This window comes from Leptopilina boulardi, unplaced genomic scaffold (genome assembly GCF_019393585.1).
Source record: "Leptopilina boulardi isolate dan_hultmark-lab unplaced genomic scaffold, ZJU_Lbou_2.1 LbouV2_255, whole genome shotgun sequence".
Lineage (NCBI taxonomy): Eukaryota > Metazoa > Arthropoda > Insecta > Hymenoptera > Figitidae > Leptopilina > Leptopilina boulardi.
In genome coordinates this window covers 1,992,310-2,010,590 of record NW_026137813.1, presented here as the reverse complement: position 1 = coordinate 2,010,590, position 18,281 = coordinate 1,992,310, and the positions used below count along the sequence as shown (strand labels likewise).

At 23.9% G+C, this 18,281-nt stretch overlaps 1 protein-coding gene and 1 long non-coding RNA gene across 2 annotated transcripts; one reads left to right on the top strand and one right to left on the bottom strand.

The window, feature by feature from the left end:
* Positions 1-261: 261 nt before the first annotated feature.
* Positions 262-10,638, bottom strand: LOC127280798 (uncharacterized). The gene is made up of 3 exons (XR_007842876.1): positions 10,549-10,638; positions 9,888-9,928; positions 262-491 (listed from the first exon to the last, which is right to left on the bottom strand). It is a non-coding gene; the product is annotated as an uncharacterized LOC127280798 (long non-coding RNA).
* Positions 10,639-15,209: 4,571 nt separating this feature from the next.
* Positions 15,210-18,097, top strand: LOC127280812 (probable nuclear transport factor 2). The gene is made up of 4 exons (XM_051304076.1): positions 15,210-15,458; positions 15,537-15,608; positions 15,947-16,045; positions 17,631-18,097. Exons 1-4 carry the CDS (start codon positions 15,351-15,353, stop codon positions 17,742-17,744), a joined length of 393 nt encoding a protein of 130 aa, XP_051160033.1. The 5' UTR covers positions 15,210-15,350; the 3' UTR covers positions 17,745-18,097.
* Positions 18,098-18,281: the final 184 nt, after the last annotated feature.

Below are 18,281 nucleotides of genomic sequence, written 5' to 3'. Positions count from 1 at the left end.
GCGAGTTGAAGTAAAAAAAACAATTAAATTTTACGTTTCCAAAAAACCAGTTTTTCTCTTATATTTCGAAATCGGAAAAAGATGGAAAGTTTTTTATTAAAAAAAATTTACGTACCCTTCTAGAATCCAGCGGCTCAATTTACTTTTGTAAAATTGAATTAATGTGTATAAAATAAGTGTGGCAAATAATAATTAAAATTATTTAAATTACCTCTTTTTCTATGATAGTTCCAGGTGTAATATGAATAAAATTTCGTTCTTTCTCGCTGGCTTTTATATTTCTATTAAATGAAATTCCTCGATTAGAATAATACTCATCTAAAATTTGACTCAATCGAAGACTATTGAAATTTTCCATCCACATTCACAAATTCTTAGCAATTGCCAGACCATCGATACTTCCAATAATTTCCGCTCTCGTTGTGCATCGAAAATTCTATTTTTATTAAACACATAAAATATGGAAGGACGTATTGAACTATTCCAAAATCCTGTTACTCCAATTGAAAATAAATGTATGAAATAATTAATATAAATTAATACAAAAATAATTCCTTTTTTCTGTTAAATAAAAATTCAAAGAAATGAAAATTTGACTTAGGGTTCATTAATTATAAGTAATGAAATTATGTGTTATGAAAATTCTAACAAATTAATTTTGTTTCCCAGATATCATAAACAATCATTTCTAAATTCTTTTAAAATTAGACTGCAACGAACTTGGTCGAAAAATAATGATCTGTCCCTTTTAATATTTTTTTAATTGAACAATACCATAAAAGGTGAAAAAATCGATTTCTTTATTTTATTTAAATTTTAATAATAATAATAATAGGGTCAACTGGGGTAAATCCGAACGCTTTTAGTAAGTTTCAACAATAACATAAGTTTTTTCTTTAAAAAAAAAATACTTCCGGTATTCTGGTGCATGAAGTTGTTACTTTACTTCCATATAACAATTTTATGGGGTAGAAAAAATTTTTGATAAATTACAATCGCAGGAAACTTAGCGTTCGTATTTACCTCGATACTTTGCAACTTTCCTAAAATATGGGGGTAAATACGAACGCCACTGTATTTCAGAAAAATCTTAGGGAAAATAAATTTAAAGTATTGCAATTGTTAAACTTATATAAAAACTCAAAAAAAATACGATAATAAACCTATTATGTAATAATGCATCATATATAAATACAAAAATCAAACAGGTTAAAAATTAAAATGCATTACACAATTAAAACCTTCAATAACTTTATCAAATCATAACGGATTTTTGCATAACTTGGTACAGAAAGTATTTTGAAGTGATTGAATGTAAATACAAAAATAAAAGTCAAATTTTTTAAATTCAAAATGGCGGACTTTCCTAAAACTTATTTTTAAAAATGATCAAATTTGCTAACCCTGAAACCCCCCGAGTAACAATATTCGAGCAAATCCAATGAATTTTTTAATTCTCGTCCGCCATTTTGAATTTTGAAAAACTGACTTCAAATTGGTAATTAGCGACCCCAAAAACCGTAGAATACCAAATTTTATTAAGATCCTGAAAAAGTTTTTTCAACAAACCATTTGGCAAAAAAATTAAAACACTCCTTCGAGAGAACAGAGATTAAGTTTCTGCTTATTAATTACTAACGAGGATACGTATAGAAAGAAAAACTTTTTTCTATGTACTTTTATAATGTTAAAATAATAGTGTAATGAAATAAAAACAATTTTGTGTGGCTCTGATGTAAAAAAAAATTATTAAAAATACCGTTCGGATTTACCCCAGTTTTCCAATTTTCTTGGGTAAATACGAACGGTCTGATATTATTAATAAAATTTTACAGAAGGCAAAAATCAAATATAGTTTCTGTTCTAGTATTCATAACAAACAATTATAAATAATAAAATGAATTTTTAGCTTATTTTTCTTCAAATACGAGACAAAATACTGAAAGAGTGTCATCTTTGATTTTCAATCTTTTTTGCAATACTTGTTATCTTTGTTTATGCTGTTGCTAATTAACAAACGAAAAATGGGATAATACTTAGAATCTCTTCAAGAGGATCTGAGGTAAAAATTAGCGCGGTGAAACTAGCGAGCCGCCAGCCGGCAGACAGCAGACAAAACCATAGGCGTCGACGCTACACTAAATGCCACCACTAGCAAATTGGAGCTGCTGGCTATAAATTTTTCCAAAAAAAATTTTTACAAATAAAAAACCTGCTAATAAACATTCCAAGAAGGTTTTCCAAAAAGAAAAATAAAAATACATTAATAAATAAATTTTTTTAGTCAATTTTAGTGAAAAAAATGAAAAAAAAACGACTGTCTGCTACAAGCGGCTGGGGCTGCTGGCTATTTATTTTTCCCAAAAAAATTCTTGCGTATATGAAACTTGTTAATAAACATTCCGAGAAGATTTTCCAACAAGAAAATCCAAAATTCATTGAAAATTAAATTTTTTGAGTCGGTTTTAGTGAAAAAAAATAAAAAAAACGACTGTCTGCTACAAGCGGCTGGGGCTGCTGGCTATTTATTTTTTTCAAAAAAATTCTTGCGTATATAAAACTTGTTAATAAACATTCCTAGAAGATTTTCCAACAAGAAAATCCAAAATTCATTGAAAAATAAATTTTTTGAGTCGGTTTTAGTGAAAAAGAATAAAAAAAAATCAAAAAAACGACTGTCTGCTACAAGCGGCTGGGGCTGCTGGCTATTTATTTTTTTCAAAAAAATTCTTGCGTATATAAAACTTGTTAATAAACATTCCGAGAAGATTTTCCAAAAAGAAAATCAAAAATTCATTGAAAAATAAATTTTTTGAGTCGGTTATAGTGAAAAAAAAATCAAAAAAACGACTGTCTGCTACAAGCGGCTGGGGCTGCTGGCTATTTATTTTTCCCAAAAAAATTCTTGCGTATATAAAACTTGTTAATAAACATTCCGAGAAGATTTTCCAACAAGAAAATCCAAAATTCATTGAAAATTAAATTTTTTGAGTCGGTTTTAGTGAAAAAAAATAAAAAAAACCAAAAAAACGACTGTCTGCTACAAGCGGCTGTGGCTGCTGGCTATTTATTTTTCCCAAAAAAATTCTTGCGTATATGAAACTTGTTAATAAACATTCCGAGAAGATTTTCCAACAAGAAAATCCAAAATTCATTGAAAATTAAATTTTTTGAGTCGGTTTTAGTGAAAAAAAATAAAAAAAAAACAAAAAAACGACTGTCTGCTGCAAGCGGCTGGGGCTGCTGGCTATTTATTTTTCCCAAAAAAATTCTTGCGTATATAAAACTTGTTAATAAACATTCCGAGAAGATTTTCCAACAAGAAAATCAAAAATTCATTGAAAAATAAATTTTTTGAGTCGGTTTTAGTGAAAAAAAAATCAAAAAAACGACTGTCTGCTACAAGCGGCTGGGGCTGCTGGCTATTTATTTTTCCCAAAAAAATTCTTGCGTATATAAAACTTGTTAATAAACATTCCGAGAAGATTTTCCAACAAGAAAATCAAAAATTCATTGAAAAATAAATTTTTTGAGTCGGTTTTAGTGAAAAAAAATAAAAAAAAAACAAAAAAACGACTGTCTGCTACAAGCGGCTGGGGCTGCTGGCTATTTATTTTTTTCAAAAAAATTCTTGCCTATATAAAACTTGTTAATAAACATTCCTAGAAGATTTTCCAACAAGAAAATCAAAAATTCATTGAAAAATAAATTTTTTGAGTCGGTTTTAGTGAAAAAAAATAAAAAAAAAACAAAAAAACGACTGTCTGCTACAAGCGGCTGGGGCTGCTGGCTATTTATTTTTCCCAAAAAAATTCTTGCGTATATAAAACTTGTTAATAAACATTCCGAGAAGATTTTCCAACAAGAAAATCAAAAATTCATTGAAAAATAAATTTTTTGAGTCGGTTTTAGTGAAAAAAAAATCAAAAAAACGACTGTCTGCTACAAGCGGCTGGGGCTGCTGGCTATTTATTTTTTTCAAAAAAATTCTTGCGTATATAAAACTTGTTAATAAACATTCCGAGAAGATTTTCCAACAAGAAAATCCAAAATTCATTGAAAATTAAATTTTTTGAGTCGGTTTTAGTGAAAAAAAATAAAAAAAAAACAAAAAAACGACTGTCTGCTACAAGCGGCTGGGGCTGCTGGCTATTTATTTTTCCCAAAAAAATTCTTGCGTATATAAAACTTGTTAATAAACATTCCGAGAAGATTTTCCAACAAGAAAATCAAAAATTCATTGAAAAATAAATTTTTTGAGTCGGTTTTAGTGAAAAAAAATAAAAAAAACCAAAAAAACGACTGTCTGCTACAAGCGGCTGGGGCTGCTGGCTATTTATTTTTTTCAAAAAAATTCTTGCGTATATAAAACTTGTTAATAAACATTCCGAGAAGATTTTCCAACAAGAAAATCAAAAATTCATTGAAAAATAAATTTTTTGAGTCGGTTTTAGTGAAAAAAAAATCAAAAAAACGACTGTCTGCTACAAGCGGCTGGGGCTGCTGGCTATTTATTTTTCCCAAAAACATTCTTGCGTATATAAAACTTGTTAATAAACATTCCGAGAAGATTTTCCAACAAGAAAATCCAAAATTCATTGAAAATTAAATTTTTTGAGTCGGTTTTAGTGAAAAAAAATAAAAAAAACCAAAAAAACGACTGTCTGCTACAAGCGGCTGGGGCTGCTGGCTATTTATTTTTCCCAAAAAAATTCTTGCGTATATAAAACTTGTTAATAAACATTCCGAGAAGATTTTCCAACAAGAAAATCAAAAATTCATTGAAAAATAAATTTTTTGAGTCGGTTTTAGTGAAAAAAAATAAAAAAAACCAAAAAAACGACTGTCTGCTACAAGCGGCTGGGGCTGCTGGCTATTTATTTTTCCCAAAAAAATTCTTGCGTATATGAAACTTGTTAATAAACATTCCGAGAAGATTTTCCAACAAGAAAATCCAAAATTCATTGAAAATTAAATTTTTTGAGTCGGTTTTAGTGAAAAAAAATAAAAAAAAACAAAAAAACGACTGTCTGCTACAAGCGGCTGGGGCTGCTGGCTATTTATTTTTTTCAAAAAAATTCTTGCCTATATAAAACTTGTTAATAAACATTCCTAGAAGATTTTCCAACAAGAAAATCCAAAATTCATTGAAAAATAAATTTTTTGAGTCGGTTTTAGTGAAAAAGAATAAAAAAAAATCAAAAAAACGACTGTCTGCTACAAGCGGCTGGGGCTGCTGGCTATTTATTTTTCCCAAAAAAATTCTTGCGTATATAAAACTTGTTAATAAACATTCCGAGAAGATTTTCCAACAAGAAAATCCAAAATTCATTGAAAATTAAATTTTTTGAGTCGGTTTTAGTGAAAAAAAATAAAAAAAACCAAAAAAACGACTGTCTGCTACAAGCGGCTGTGGCTGCTGGCTATTTATTTTTCCCAAAAAAATTCTTGCGTATATGAAACTTGTTAATAAACATTCCGAGAAGATTTTCCAACAAGAAAATCCAAAATTCATTGAAAATTAAATTTTTTGAGTCGGTTTTAGTGAAAAAAAATAAAAAAAAAACAAAAAAACGACTGTCTGCTACAAGCGGCTGGGGCTGCTGGCTATTTATTTTTCCCAAAAAAATTCTTGCGTATATAAAACTTGTTAATAAACATTCCGAGAAGATTTTCCAACAAGAAAATCAAAAATTCATTGAAAAATAAATTTTTTGAGTCGGTTTTAGTGAAAAAAAAATCAAAAAAACGACTGTCTGCTACAAGCGGCTGGGGCTGCTGGCTATTTATTTTTCCCAAAAAAATTCTTGCGTATATAAAACTTGTTAATAAACATTCCGAGAAGATTTTCCAACAAGAAAATCAAAAATTCATTGAAAAATAAATTTTTTGAGTCGGTTTTAGTGAAAAAAAAATCAAAAAAACGACTGTCTGCTACAAGCGGCTGGGGCTGCTGGCTATTTATTTTTTTCAAAAAAATTCTTGCCTATATAAAACTTGTTAATAAACATTCCTAGAAGATTTTCCAACAAGAAAATCCAAAATTCATTGAAAATTAAATTTTTTGAGTCGGTTTTAGTGAAAAAAAATAAAAAAAAAACAAAAAAACGACTGTCTGCTACAAGCGGCTGGGGCTGCTGGCTATTTATTTTTCCCAAAAAAATTCTTGCGTATATAAAACTTGTTAATAAACATTCTGAGAAGATTTTCCAACAAGAAAATCAAAAATTCATTAAAAAATAAAGTTTTTGAGTCGGTTTTAGTGAAAAAAAAATCAAAAAAACGACTGTCTGCTACAAGCGGCTGGGGCTGCTGGCTATTTATTTTTCCCAAAAAAATTCTTGCGTATATAAAACTTGTTAATAAACATTCCTAGAAGGTATTCCAACAAGAAAATTAAAAATTTAGTTTTTTATTTGTAAGAATTTTTTTTGGAAAAATTAATAGCCAGCTTCTCCAGCCGTTTGTTAGCAGACAATAGTTTTTCATTAATTATTATTGTTTGATTATGTAAGTGTAAATTGTTTGTTAACTAATCATATTTATGTTAAAATATGTACATGTAGTATCATAATGTAATGTGTGAATCATAAAACTGTGTTTTATTTTTGTTTAAACGTTGCTGCCCAATTTGCTAGTGGTGGCGTTTAGTGTAGTGTCGACGCCTATGGTTTTGTCTGCTGTCTGCCGGCTGGCGGCTCGCTAGTTTCACCGCGCTGTAAAAATTCTCATATCGAACTTATTTTTAAAAATTTTAATTAAGCTGAAATAATTAGCGTTCGGATTTACCCCGACTGACCCTAATAATAATAATAATAATTTACTTCGAATATTTTAGAATCAAACTAAGACAAAATTTTCAACATTTTAATTAAGTAAAACAAAGTAAAAAAATTCTTAAAGTTCCATTAAAAATTTTTTTTGAAGTCTAATTTAAGCAATTTATTTGAATTTAAAATTTTTGCATAATTCTTAGTTTTAATGGTCAAAAAATTTTTGCAAAAGATTTGAAATTTAAATTAAATTTTCTGCTAATTTAAACTGTTGTAGTTTTTATTTGAAACTTATTTAAATAATCAAATTTTTAAAGAAATATTAAAATTAATATAAATAATTGAATTTTGGAAGACTTACAGTTAAAACTTTTAGAAATAATTGAATTTCAAAAGAATTTGATAAAGACAATAATTAAATTTTACAGAATTGAAAATTGTTTATTAAATAATTTTAGATAACATTTTTTAGAAGAAATTTTCCAAAAATTTATAATTCAAATTTTTGTAAATAATATTGAACTTTTAGATAATTAAATGTTTTCGAAGAATTATTAAAAAATTCTTTAAAAATAATTGAGTTTCTTTAATTTTATTTGATGATTTTTTTTAATTTTATTATTATTACGTTAAGTTATAGTAAGTGAGTAGAACAGCAAGATTCATTACACCAAACAAAATCATTTCTCCAAAATTTTAACCCAAAATCTTTTTTTACTTCAGAGAAAGTTTCAAACCATAAAAAAAAGTACTCTGCCCACATACCCTTAAGACACAGTCAAACATCCCAGTAAAGCCGCTTCCCCAGTTTGTCGAGTAAGCTTTTCCCCCACTGCTAGTCCCTCTCGAATTTTATTTACTTTGATCTCAGTAACGCCTCTAAGCAAGATTACTTTCTTATACTCTTCATAATATGTAATTATTTTTTGTCTTGGAAAAACATTGCACCTTTCCGCGTTGACCGATTTTACAGGGATGGTTGATTATAATTGAATTTTCGAAGAATATTATAAAAATCATTAAAAATAATTAAATTTCGCAAAAATCATAATTGAATTATTTTTATTAAATTTCAGAAAGCATTAGATGGAACATTTTAAAAGGTTTTAAATTTAAATTTTTGAAAATAATTGAATTTCAAGTAATTTTGAAACGAAGTTGAAGTACGCAACATTTATGATAAACGATTTTTAAAGAAATAATTTTTTAAAATGAAAAATTCTATAATTTTTTGCCTAAAAATATTTTTTTATAATTTGTTGATTAATTAAAACTGTAAGAAATATTTTTAAGGCAAAAAATTATAGACTTTTTCATTTTAAAAAATTATTTCTTTAAAAATCGTTTATCATAAACGTTGCGTACTTCAGCTTCATATTTTAAATTTAATTATCTTTAATTAATTTAATGTAGAAAAACCACTAGAGAACCCGATGAAACTGAAACTGAAATTCGTATGAATTAAAAATTTCAACAAATTCAACTTTGGATAAACTTAAATTTTGGATTGATTTAATTTATAGTTGATTAAAATTAGAAAGAATTTAAACTCAAATTGATTATAATTTGTATATTTTTAGTCAATAAATGCTTTAAACAATTTTAATTTTAATTTTTTGAAATTTAACCTTAATAATTTTTAAATCAAAGAAAATTTTTGATAAATTCAAGCTTAGGTCAATTGAATAATTTATAAAAAAGAAATATCCATAATTTTGTGTTTTTTAAATTAATATGAGTTCAGAAACAGTAATAATAATTAATAAATTTGTTTTATAAACATTCCTGAGCTTTAATCGATTTTTTTGCGCATTGTAAATGTAATTATTCTTTAAATATTATATTCGCAATAAATCGATTCATGAGAAAGGTGAAAAGCTAATAAATTATTAAAATAGGTGAAATAGGTAACAAAATTTTAAATAGATGAAAAAATGTGAATCGGTAATAAACGATGATCCCTTCTAGAGGAAAAAATTGTTGAAACTTTTTACAGGAAGTATATAATTGACTTTTTTGTCAATTTGTTTAATTTCCCAAATTTCCCTGACAAAAATTATTTTTACTCTTACTTTTCCATGATTAGAGGCTAACCTGATATTAAATCATTTATTATTATTATTATTATTATTATTATTATTATTATTATTAATTAATAAATAAATAAATAAATAAATAAAATGTTTGTAAAAGCGTAATTACTTTTCACATATAGTTGAAATATTTTATTTCAGACATAAGAAGATTTAATATATCTATAACTATAAGATTCACTTTTTTTTATAAAAATATTGTATAATCGATTGCAGAAAATAACGGAAATCCCAGTTGATTATTGATTATATAAAATCAAATATTTTGTGAGAAATTTAAAAAAATATTAATTTTATATTTATATTAATTAATTATTTATATTAATTAATATTAAAAAATATTAATCATAAAAAAACATTTTTAAAAAATTTTTTTTGTACCACCGAGAATGTAAAAAAAATTTAATACTATGTGTCTTATTTTATAAAAATTATAGGGTAAATGCACTAATTGCGGCGCGATTCGAGTCAAAACACCTTTGAAATAGAAAATTCGACATTTCTATTGTATAAACTCAATTTAAGACTTATTAAACTAAAAACTTATGTTATTTAGATATTAAAAAAAAAATTTATCTTTATAAAAATCGATTATTTAAACAAATATGACAAATTAAAACTGATACCGTAATTTTCTACTGCGGCGCGTTTATATTAGTTTCGGTGTATCAATTTCGGTGACCAAAATTATGTGTATTTTGAAGATACTTTACCCGCCGTAATTGAAGCCAATGGAAATCTTAAAAATGTTTCAATTGCGGCGCGGAAAAAAATTCGATCTCAAATAATTAAATTAATAATTGTTTAAATATTCATCTTTATAAATAATTGTATGAAAAAAAAGATTAAAATTATTTTTTTTAATCATTTTGCAAGTTATATTAAATATAATAATAATAATAATAATAGTTATTTTTTATGAACGCGCGGTAATTAATGCACTCGCCGTAATTGGTACACTTACCCTATAACGTATTTCTAATTTAGAATCGAAAACTATTCACAAAATTAAATCACTCACATAAGCGGCACCATTGCAGAAAGCCAGAAAATGCAAAAAGTCTACAAAAAAATGTTATTTTATATATTTATTAACAAAATTATGTGATTGATAAGTTCATTGATCGCATTTTTGTGGAAACGTCTAAAATATGATAAGAAGCGAAAAAGTTGATATTTATTAAAATAATTGGAAATTATTGAAAAATCCAATCAATGGCGTTTAACCTAACCTCAAATTTTCTAAAAATTATCAACACTTTCGCATCTCACTGCCATTCCTTATAATATTTTTCACTTTTTCACAAAATTCCAGTTCAATCCATTAGGTATTTTACGAGAAAAATGATCAGAAAAAATAATATTGCGGCGGTCACGTGACCTCTGACAATCACGGCGTCTGTATAGAAAAGAAGAAAATGTGACACAAAAAAAGTTGCAAAATAAATTATGATACTGCGACATGATGATTGTAATCAAATTTAGAACAACAATTTATTAAATAAATTCAATAAATAAATGAAAACAACAAACTACTGTGTAACAAACATGAAAAGTTGTCAATTTCTGAACATGTGCAGTTTGCCGCACGATCGAACCGATGGTATCAATTTCACTCGTATTACACACGCGATGTATTTTATCTAATTGCACGATAAACAAGATGCTAATGCAATACATACCTCTAAAGAATAAGAAGTAATGAACATTTTTAAAGATAATGAAAATATTAATTAGTAAATAAAACAAGCGAATCTACAAGTATACTGAACACTGTTCACAGATGAAATGTGAAGTTGGATGTGAATCGAAATCTAATCGTTCCAGCAGTTGTTGCTGAGAATGTAAGATGGCGCTAGTCTTTCGTTCTATACATTAATACCGAAGAAATTAATTTGCAAGAAATACTTCCAACTTTAAAATGAAAATTTTGTAAATAATAACAAATTATAATAATAATTCATAGCATTAAATAAATTTAAATATAATATTAATATTTTACTGCGAATATGTTCTAAATAACAATGGGCAGAAAAATTCTACTTTCCATCCGCTATACAAAGCATGGAATGTAGCGTTTATCGTGCATATTGGACAAAAATAATTATTTTTAAAAAAATTTACTTTTACCTATCTTAAAAAATGGAACAAAAAATTACATAAATATACTATATTAAAAATAAAAAATTCTAGTATTAAATGAAAATGAATTTTTTTAGAATCAAAATTATTAAAGCATTTTGATATCTAAAAAATAAATTCACTGCCCGAAAAGAAAATAAATATTCAAATTTTGTAAAAGTATTTTTTGTAAAAGCGAAAATTTTATAAAAGAAATAATCCTTAATAACTTTCTATGAAATTTACAATAAATAAATTATTATAAAAATTGGTAAAACATATTTAATTCATTAGTAAGTAATATTATATTTTATTAAATCCTGCAATATTAGGTTTATAAAATTTTTTCTAAATTTTAGAATTTTTTACATGAAAATTATGCTTTTTTGCATATTTTCCAGAATTTGAAAATAATTTCATAAAATTTGAAATACACTTACAAAATTTGAAATAATTATTTTCTTTCCGTGTTTCAAAAAATTGCTCTACAGAATTAAGACTTTGAGATATAATTTTTTAACTAAATATTTAAGAAAATAATTGTTTTATAAATAACTAAGTTTGAAAGAAATTATCAGGTAAACGAAAACTTTCTTACAGATTATTCGTAATAAGACAAATTTCCATTTGTCCTAATTAAAGCCCTAATTTGTCAAATTTTAAGTAATTTTACCTAATTCGTTTCCTATTTTAAAAAAAATTACAATTTTCTACAACTAAAAATGGTGTTTTTCATTAAAATGCAACTTAAAAAGGCTCAAAATTTATAAAAAAAAAAAAAAGAAATTTATCCTAAGTTAATTATTGTAATTAATTGCAATTATTAGTAATAATTTATTATTGTTACCAACTATCACAATCAGAAATTTAGAATAATAATTATTGTTATTAATTATTTAATTATAACGAGAAATAAAATTAAGATTTAATATATGCTAAATTTATTTAAATTACCTCTTTTTCTATAATAGTTCCAGGTGTAATGTGAATAAAATTTCGTTCTCTCTCGCTGGCTTTTATATTTCTATTAAAAGACGTATTGACCTATTCCAAAATCCCATTGCGCCAACTGAAAAATAAATATATCAATTAATTAATATAAAAATAATAATCACTTTTTTCTGTTAAATAAAAATTCAAAAAAATAAAAATTTGATTTAGGGTACATTAATTTTAAGTAATGAAATTCTGTGATTTGAAAATTCTAACAAATTAATTTTATTTCCAAAATATCATAAATAATCATTTCTGAATCACTTCTTTATTTTATTTAAATTTTAAAAATAATAATTAGAATAATTATAATAATAATGCTCTAAGAATATTATCAAGAAAATTTCTTTCGAATATTTTAGAATCAAAATAAGACAAATTTGTAAAAAAATTCTTAAAGTTCCATTTAAAAATTTTTTTCAAGTCTGATTTAAACAATTTTTAGTTTTAATGGTCAAAAAAAATTTTGCAAAAGATTTGAAATTTAAAATAAATTTTCTGCAAATTTATAATGTTGTAGTTTTTATTTGAAACTTATTTAAATAATTAAATTTTTAGAGAAATATTAAAATTAATACAAATAATTGAATTTTGGAAGAGTAACAGTTGAAATTTTTAGAAATAATTGAATTTCAAAAGAATTTGTTAAAAACAATAATTAAATTTTACAAAATTGTAAATAGTTTATTAAATAATTTTAGATAACATTTTTTAAAAGAAATTCAATTTACTACTTTTCTTCGTTTTTGATCTAATTTTAGGATTAGTTTTTTTTTTTTTTTTTTTTTTGAATGACAAGAAATACAAAGTTTTTAAATTAATGAAAAAAATCGACTGAGACAAATCTAATGTGCCTTTTGTAAATATTTTTTTTTTTTTAATATTAACTCACGATAACAAATCAATGGTGTATTCTGGTGACTAAAAACCATAAAACGTGACAAAAAGTTCAACTTGTGGTTCAAAAATCTTTGTAAAATTATATCACTCATATAAGCAGCACCATTTCGAAAAACCAATAGTTTAGAAAATGCAAAAGTCAACAAAAAAAATGTTATTTTATATTTATCAACAAAATTATGTGATTGATATTTGTTAAAAAAATTCAAAATTATTGGAAAATCCGATCAATGACGTTTAACCTAACCTAAAAAATTTTCTAAAAATTATCAACACTTTCGCATCTCACTGCCATTCCTTATAATATTTTTCACTTTTTCACAAAATTCCAGTTTAATCCATTAGGTATTTTACGAGAAAAATGATCCGAAAAAATAATATTGCGGCGGTCACGTGACCCGACAATCACGGCGTCTGTATAGAAAAGAAGAAAATGTGACACAAAAAAAGTTGCAAAATAAATTATGATACTGCGACATGATGATTTAGAAATTTATCAATGATGATTTATCAAATTTAGAACAACAATTTATTAAATAAATTAAATAAATAAATGAAAATAGCAAACTACTGTGTAACAAACATGAAAAGTTGGCAATTTCTGAACATGTGCAGTTTGCCGCACGATCGAACCGATGGTATCAATTTCACTCAAATTACACACGCGATATATTTTAACTAATTGCACGATAAACAAGATGCTAATGCAATACATACCTCTAAAGAATAAGAAACAAATAAGAAGTAATGAATATTTTTAAAGATAATGAAAATATTAATTATAAAATAAAACAAGCGAATCTACAAGTATAATGAACACTGTTCACAGATGAAATGTGAAGTTGGATGTGAATCGAAATCTAATCGTTCCCGCAGTTGTTGCTGAGAATGTAAGATGGCGCTAGTCTTTCGTTCTATTCACTAATACCGAAGAAATTAATTTGCAAAAAATGCTTTCAACTTTAAAATGAAAATTTTGTAAATAATAACAAATTATAATAATAATTCATAGCATTAAATAAATTTTAATATAATATTAATATTTTATTGCGAATATGTTCTAAATAACAGTGTGCGGAAAAATTCTACTTTCCATCCGCAATACCAAGCATGGAATGTAGCGTTTATCGTGCATATTGGACAAAAATAATTATTTAAAAAAAAAATTTACTTTTACCTATCTTCCAAAATGAAAAAAAAATTACATAAATATACTATTATAAAAAGGAAAAAATTCTACTATTAAATGAAAATTAATTTTTTTAGAAACAACATTTTTAAATCATATTTTGATATCTAAAAAATAAATTCACTGCCTGAAAAGAAAATAAATATTCAAATTGAGATTTTTGAAATTAATTGAAACTTTAAGTGTTTTGTAAGTAAAATTTTAGATGATTTCACTAAAAATTTATTAGAAAATGCGGACAAAATACAATAATTTGAAAATCATTTTTAATTAAAAAATGGTTTCAGATAGTTGAAATTTCAAAGAATATTATTAAAATAGTTAAAAATAATTGAATTTCCTTAGAGTTATAATTGAAGTTATTAAATTTCAAAAAAAAAATTTTCGATGGAAACCAATGAAATTTTTTACCTTTGATGCAGTTTAGTAAAATGTACATATTTAAAATCCATATTATTAATTTTATTAACATTTTCAAAGATTTTTTAATTCCTTTTTCTTTCCTATAAGAGGAACCTTTGTATTAGCTCTAGTAGTTCAAGTTAATGTTAGAAGCAATTTCTGAAAATAAGTTTTTTAATTTTTAGTATTGTTTATAGAATTTTTTCAACCATTCAAAATTAACACAATTTTTAATTATATTTATCGACCAGAATCCACCTTACGAAAGATTTTTTAAAAAAAAATTTCCATAATAAAATTTTCAAATTTTGTTTCTTTTTCATAATAAATTTTAAAAAAATTCTTTAATTTAAAAAAATACATATTTATTTAAAAAATAAAAAATACAAATTTTTGTTAAAAATAGTTAAAACTGTTAAAAGTAAAAAAAAATCAATATTTTTACCTATAATATATATTTAAATTTCAAATAAATGGAGGGAAACTGCAACCTGTTCTGATTGGTAATAATTTCCTACTGGTATTTTGAAAAATACTTTTTTAATAGAAATTATAATTAATCAAAACTACGTGTATTCAATTCTAATTATTTGGTTAACATGAACGCGTAATTTCATGGTTAATAAATATAAACATAATAAATTACTAAAATAATTCTTCTTTTTCTTTTATACAAAAAAGTATCGAATATCGATGTAGAAACAATCGATTCCTAACGAATCGATATATCAACAACTTCACACTGCCTGCTTGACACACGTGTGTAATAAATAAATTTTCAAAGATAAATATACTACAATCAAAAGTCTTCTAATTTTTTTTTAAAGAGAAATTAGAAATATTAATCTTTTAAGTTGTCCAAAAAAAGAAGTTTTAATAATGGCAACAAACTTAGATTATGTAAAATTGAGCAATGAATTCGTTCAACATTATTATAATCAATTTGATGATCCTGCAAAGAGACCAAATTTAACGAACATGTACGATGTAAGTTAATTTTAACGCAATATATTTATTATTTAGTTATAATTGTAATTTTTACCTGAAACATTTCAAATTTCACAGCCAACTAATTCTCTCATGACATTTGAAGGTGCACAAATTCAAGGTTCTGCGAAAATTATGGAAAAAATTAATGTAAGTGAGGTTATATTTTTGAATGTGGCGATGAAAGAAATTTTTTTTGCAAAAATCTCACAAATTTTGCCAAAAAAAATTTCTTTATTATATTTTTTTCTTTTTCATTAAAATTATAATGTCAGCATGACGTGAATATTTCTAAACTTTTTTTTCAATTTATTATTTTTTTATTCATTTTTTGCATCATTTATTTATTTTTTTTAATTTTATTCGTTTATTACACGATATATTCAATCGGTTTTTAATTTATTAATACATATATTTATTTATATTTCTAGGACATTTTTTTTATTATATATAAGTAAAAAATGAAATTTGAAATTCCATTTTTTCAGAGTTTATCGTTTAATAGAATCAATCGAATTGTAACTACTATTGATTCTCAACCAATGCCTGATGGTAGTATTTTGATCAATGTTGTCGGAAGATTGAAGGTATATATAATTTTTTTTTTTTTAAACTAGCCCTTGTTTTCATTTTCATTTAAAATGAAAAAATAATACTATTTAATTTTAAATATAATTTTATTGCAGGCCTCGGATTATAAAACTTTTTCTACTTTTTCCGACTTTTTTCGACTTTTTTTTGTACATTTTTTTACAAAATTTTTAAAGAATACTAAACTAAATACTAAATTAATTCTTTTTAACAGATTTTAATAATTTCATTGAATTTCTTCACAAATTCAATTATCTTAAACTATTTTTCAATTAAAATTTTTATGAAATTTTATTTAATTGTTTATTATTTTCAAAAAATTAGCAAATAAAATTACCAAAAATTTTTAATTCAAAATCACTTGAAATTTAATTATATATGCAAAAATTTCAATTATTTTTAATGATTTTTATAATATTCTTCGAAAATTCAATTGTCTGAAAGCATTTTTCAATTAAAAACTTTTGGTATTCAATTTTTGTATGTGATTTCTAATAAATTTTTCATCAACAGAAAGCACTAAAAATTTCTCTCATAATAATTATTATCTGAAATTTAACACAATCTTTTGAAATTCAATTATTTTCAAAAATTTCATTAAAAAAGATTCTAAATTTTAATTAATTCTAAACTATTTTATCTACAATTTTTTGAAATTTAATAATTTCAATTATAACTCACCTGAAATTCAATTATATTTAATGATTTTTATAATATTCTTTCTAAATTATTATTATTTAAAAAAAAATAATTCATTTAATAAGCTGTAAAACTTAATTTTTTCTTTTATATAAATTAATGGTTCATAATTTTCACTCTTTTAGAACATTTAAGTATATTATTTCATTTGTAGTTTTAAAATCAATAATTTACAATAATAAAAACTAGAAATTTTGGTACTTAAATTGATCACTAATTTTTTCTTTTTTTTTGTACGTAATTTTTAATATCGATAACGCTTCGAGGCCTGAAATATTAAAAAAAAAAAAACAAATATTAATATTCTTATGATATTTAATAAATTGAAAATTCCAAAGTTCGAGAAATAAAAAAGTAATTGTTTTTTGTTCTTTTAATAAAAAATTTAGTCTCATTTCTTATTTATTTTACGTCGGTGAAATTCACAACGTTTATGATCAACGATTGAAATGAAAAAATATTTTTCTATGCAAATTATTATTATTTTTAATCTAAAAAAATTGTTGCAACGTTTCTTTATCAATAATTTTTTGAAAAAAAATTTTCTAAGCAAAAAATTAGTTATTATTTTTTAGAGTGAAAAATATATATTTTTTTTTTAATCTTTGATCATAAAAGTTGTAAACTTCACTGACGTTTTATTTTAATAAATTTAAATTAATTTTATTAAACTATTTTTTATTATAATTTTTTCATACATATTTATAATTTATTTACAAACAAAATTATTTTAGAAATTTGAAAATTTTTAACAATATTATTTAATAAAATTTTATATATTATAATATATAATGGATTGATCCATAGCAAAATGATTCTCTTTATTTTTAAATTTATTTATAATTTATAAATAAATAAATTAATTAAAATATGCTATTACAGGCCGATGATGATCCACCTCATTCTTTCTCTCAAGTATTTGTCTTAAAATCATATGGAAATAACTTTTACTGTCAACATGACATCTTCCGCCTTGATATTCACGACTCAGCATAATGAAAAATAAACTTTTTCATTCTTTTTTTTTTTGTTTTTGTTGTTGCCGAAATATAAAATTAGTATTAAACTAATTTTATAAACAAATAAGTGAGCTTCTCAGGTTAATTATTTCTATCATATAATAACGATTCTATAGACACAGTATATTTGGGAAAGAATAGTTTTCACATTTTTTAAAATGCTAATTATCAAATAAATTTTGTAAGCTTTATAAATATAAATAATATAACGCTTAAATAATCATTCACATTAGATTAAATAAGTTTTGTACACAAAGCGAACATTATAATTATACAAATCACAAAAAATTGTCTCTTTAAGAGCAAAATACTTTTTTAATTTAACACAGATATATATATATATACATAAATTTTTGTACACAGTAAAACTGGCTTCGAAAATTCCAATCTAAAATAAATATTTTTTTTATAGTAGAAAAAAAAAATTTTATTCTTATTTACTTTCGTATATTTAAAAAATTTTCTTTTTGTAGTTTTAAAAAATATTTAATGTAATTCCTTTGTTGATTTAAAT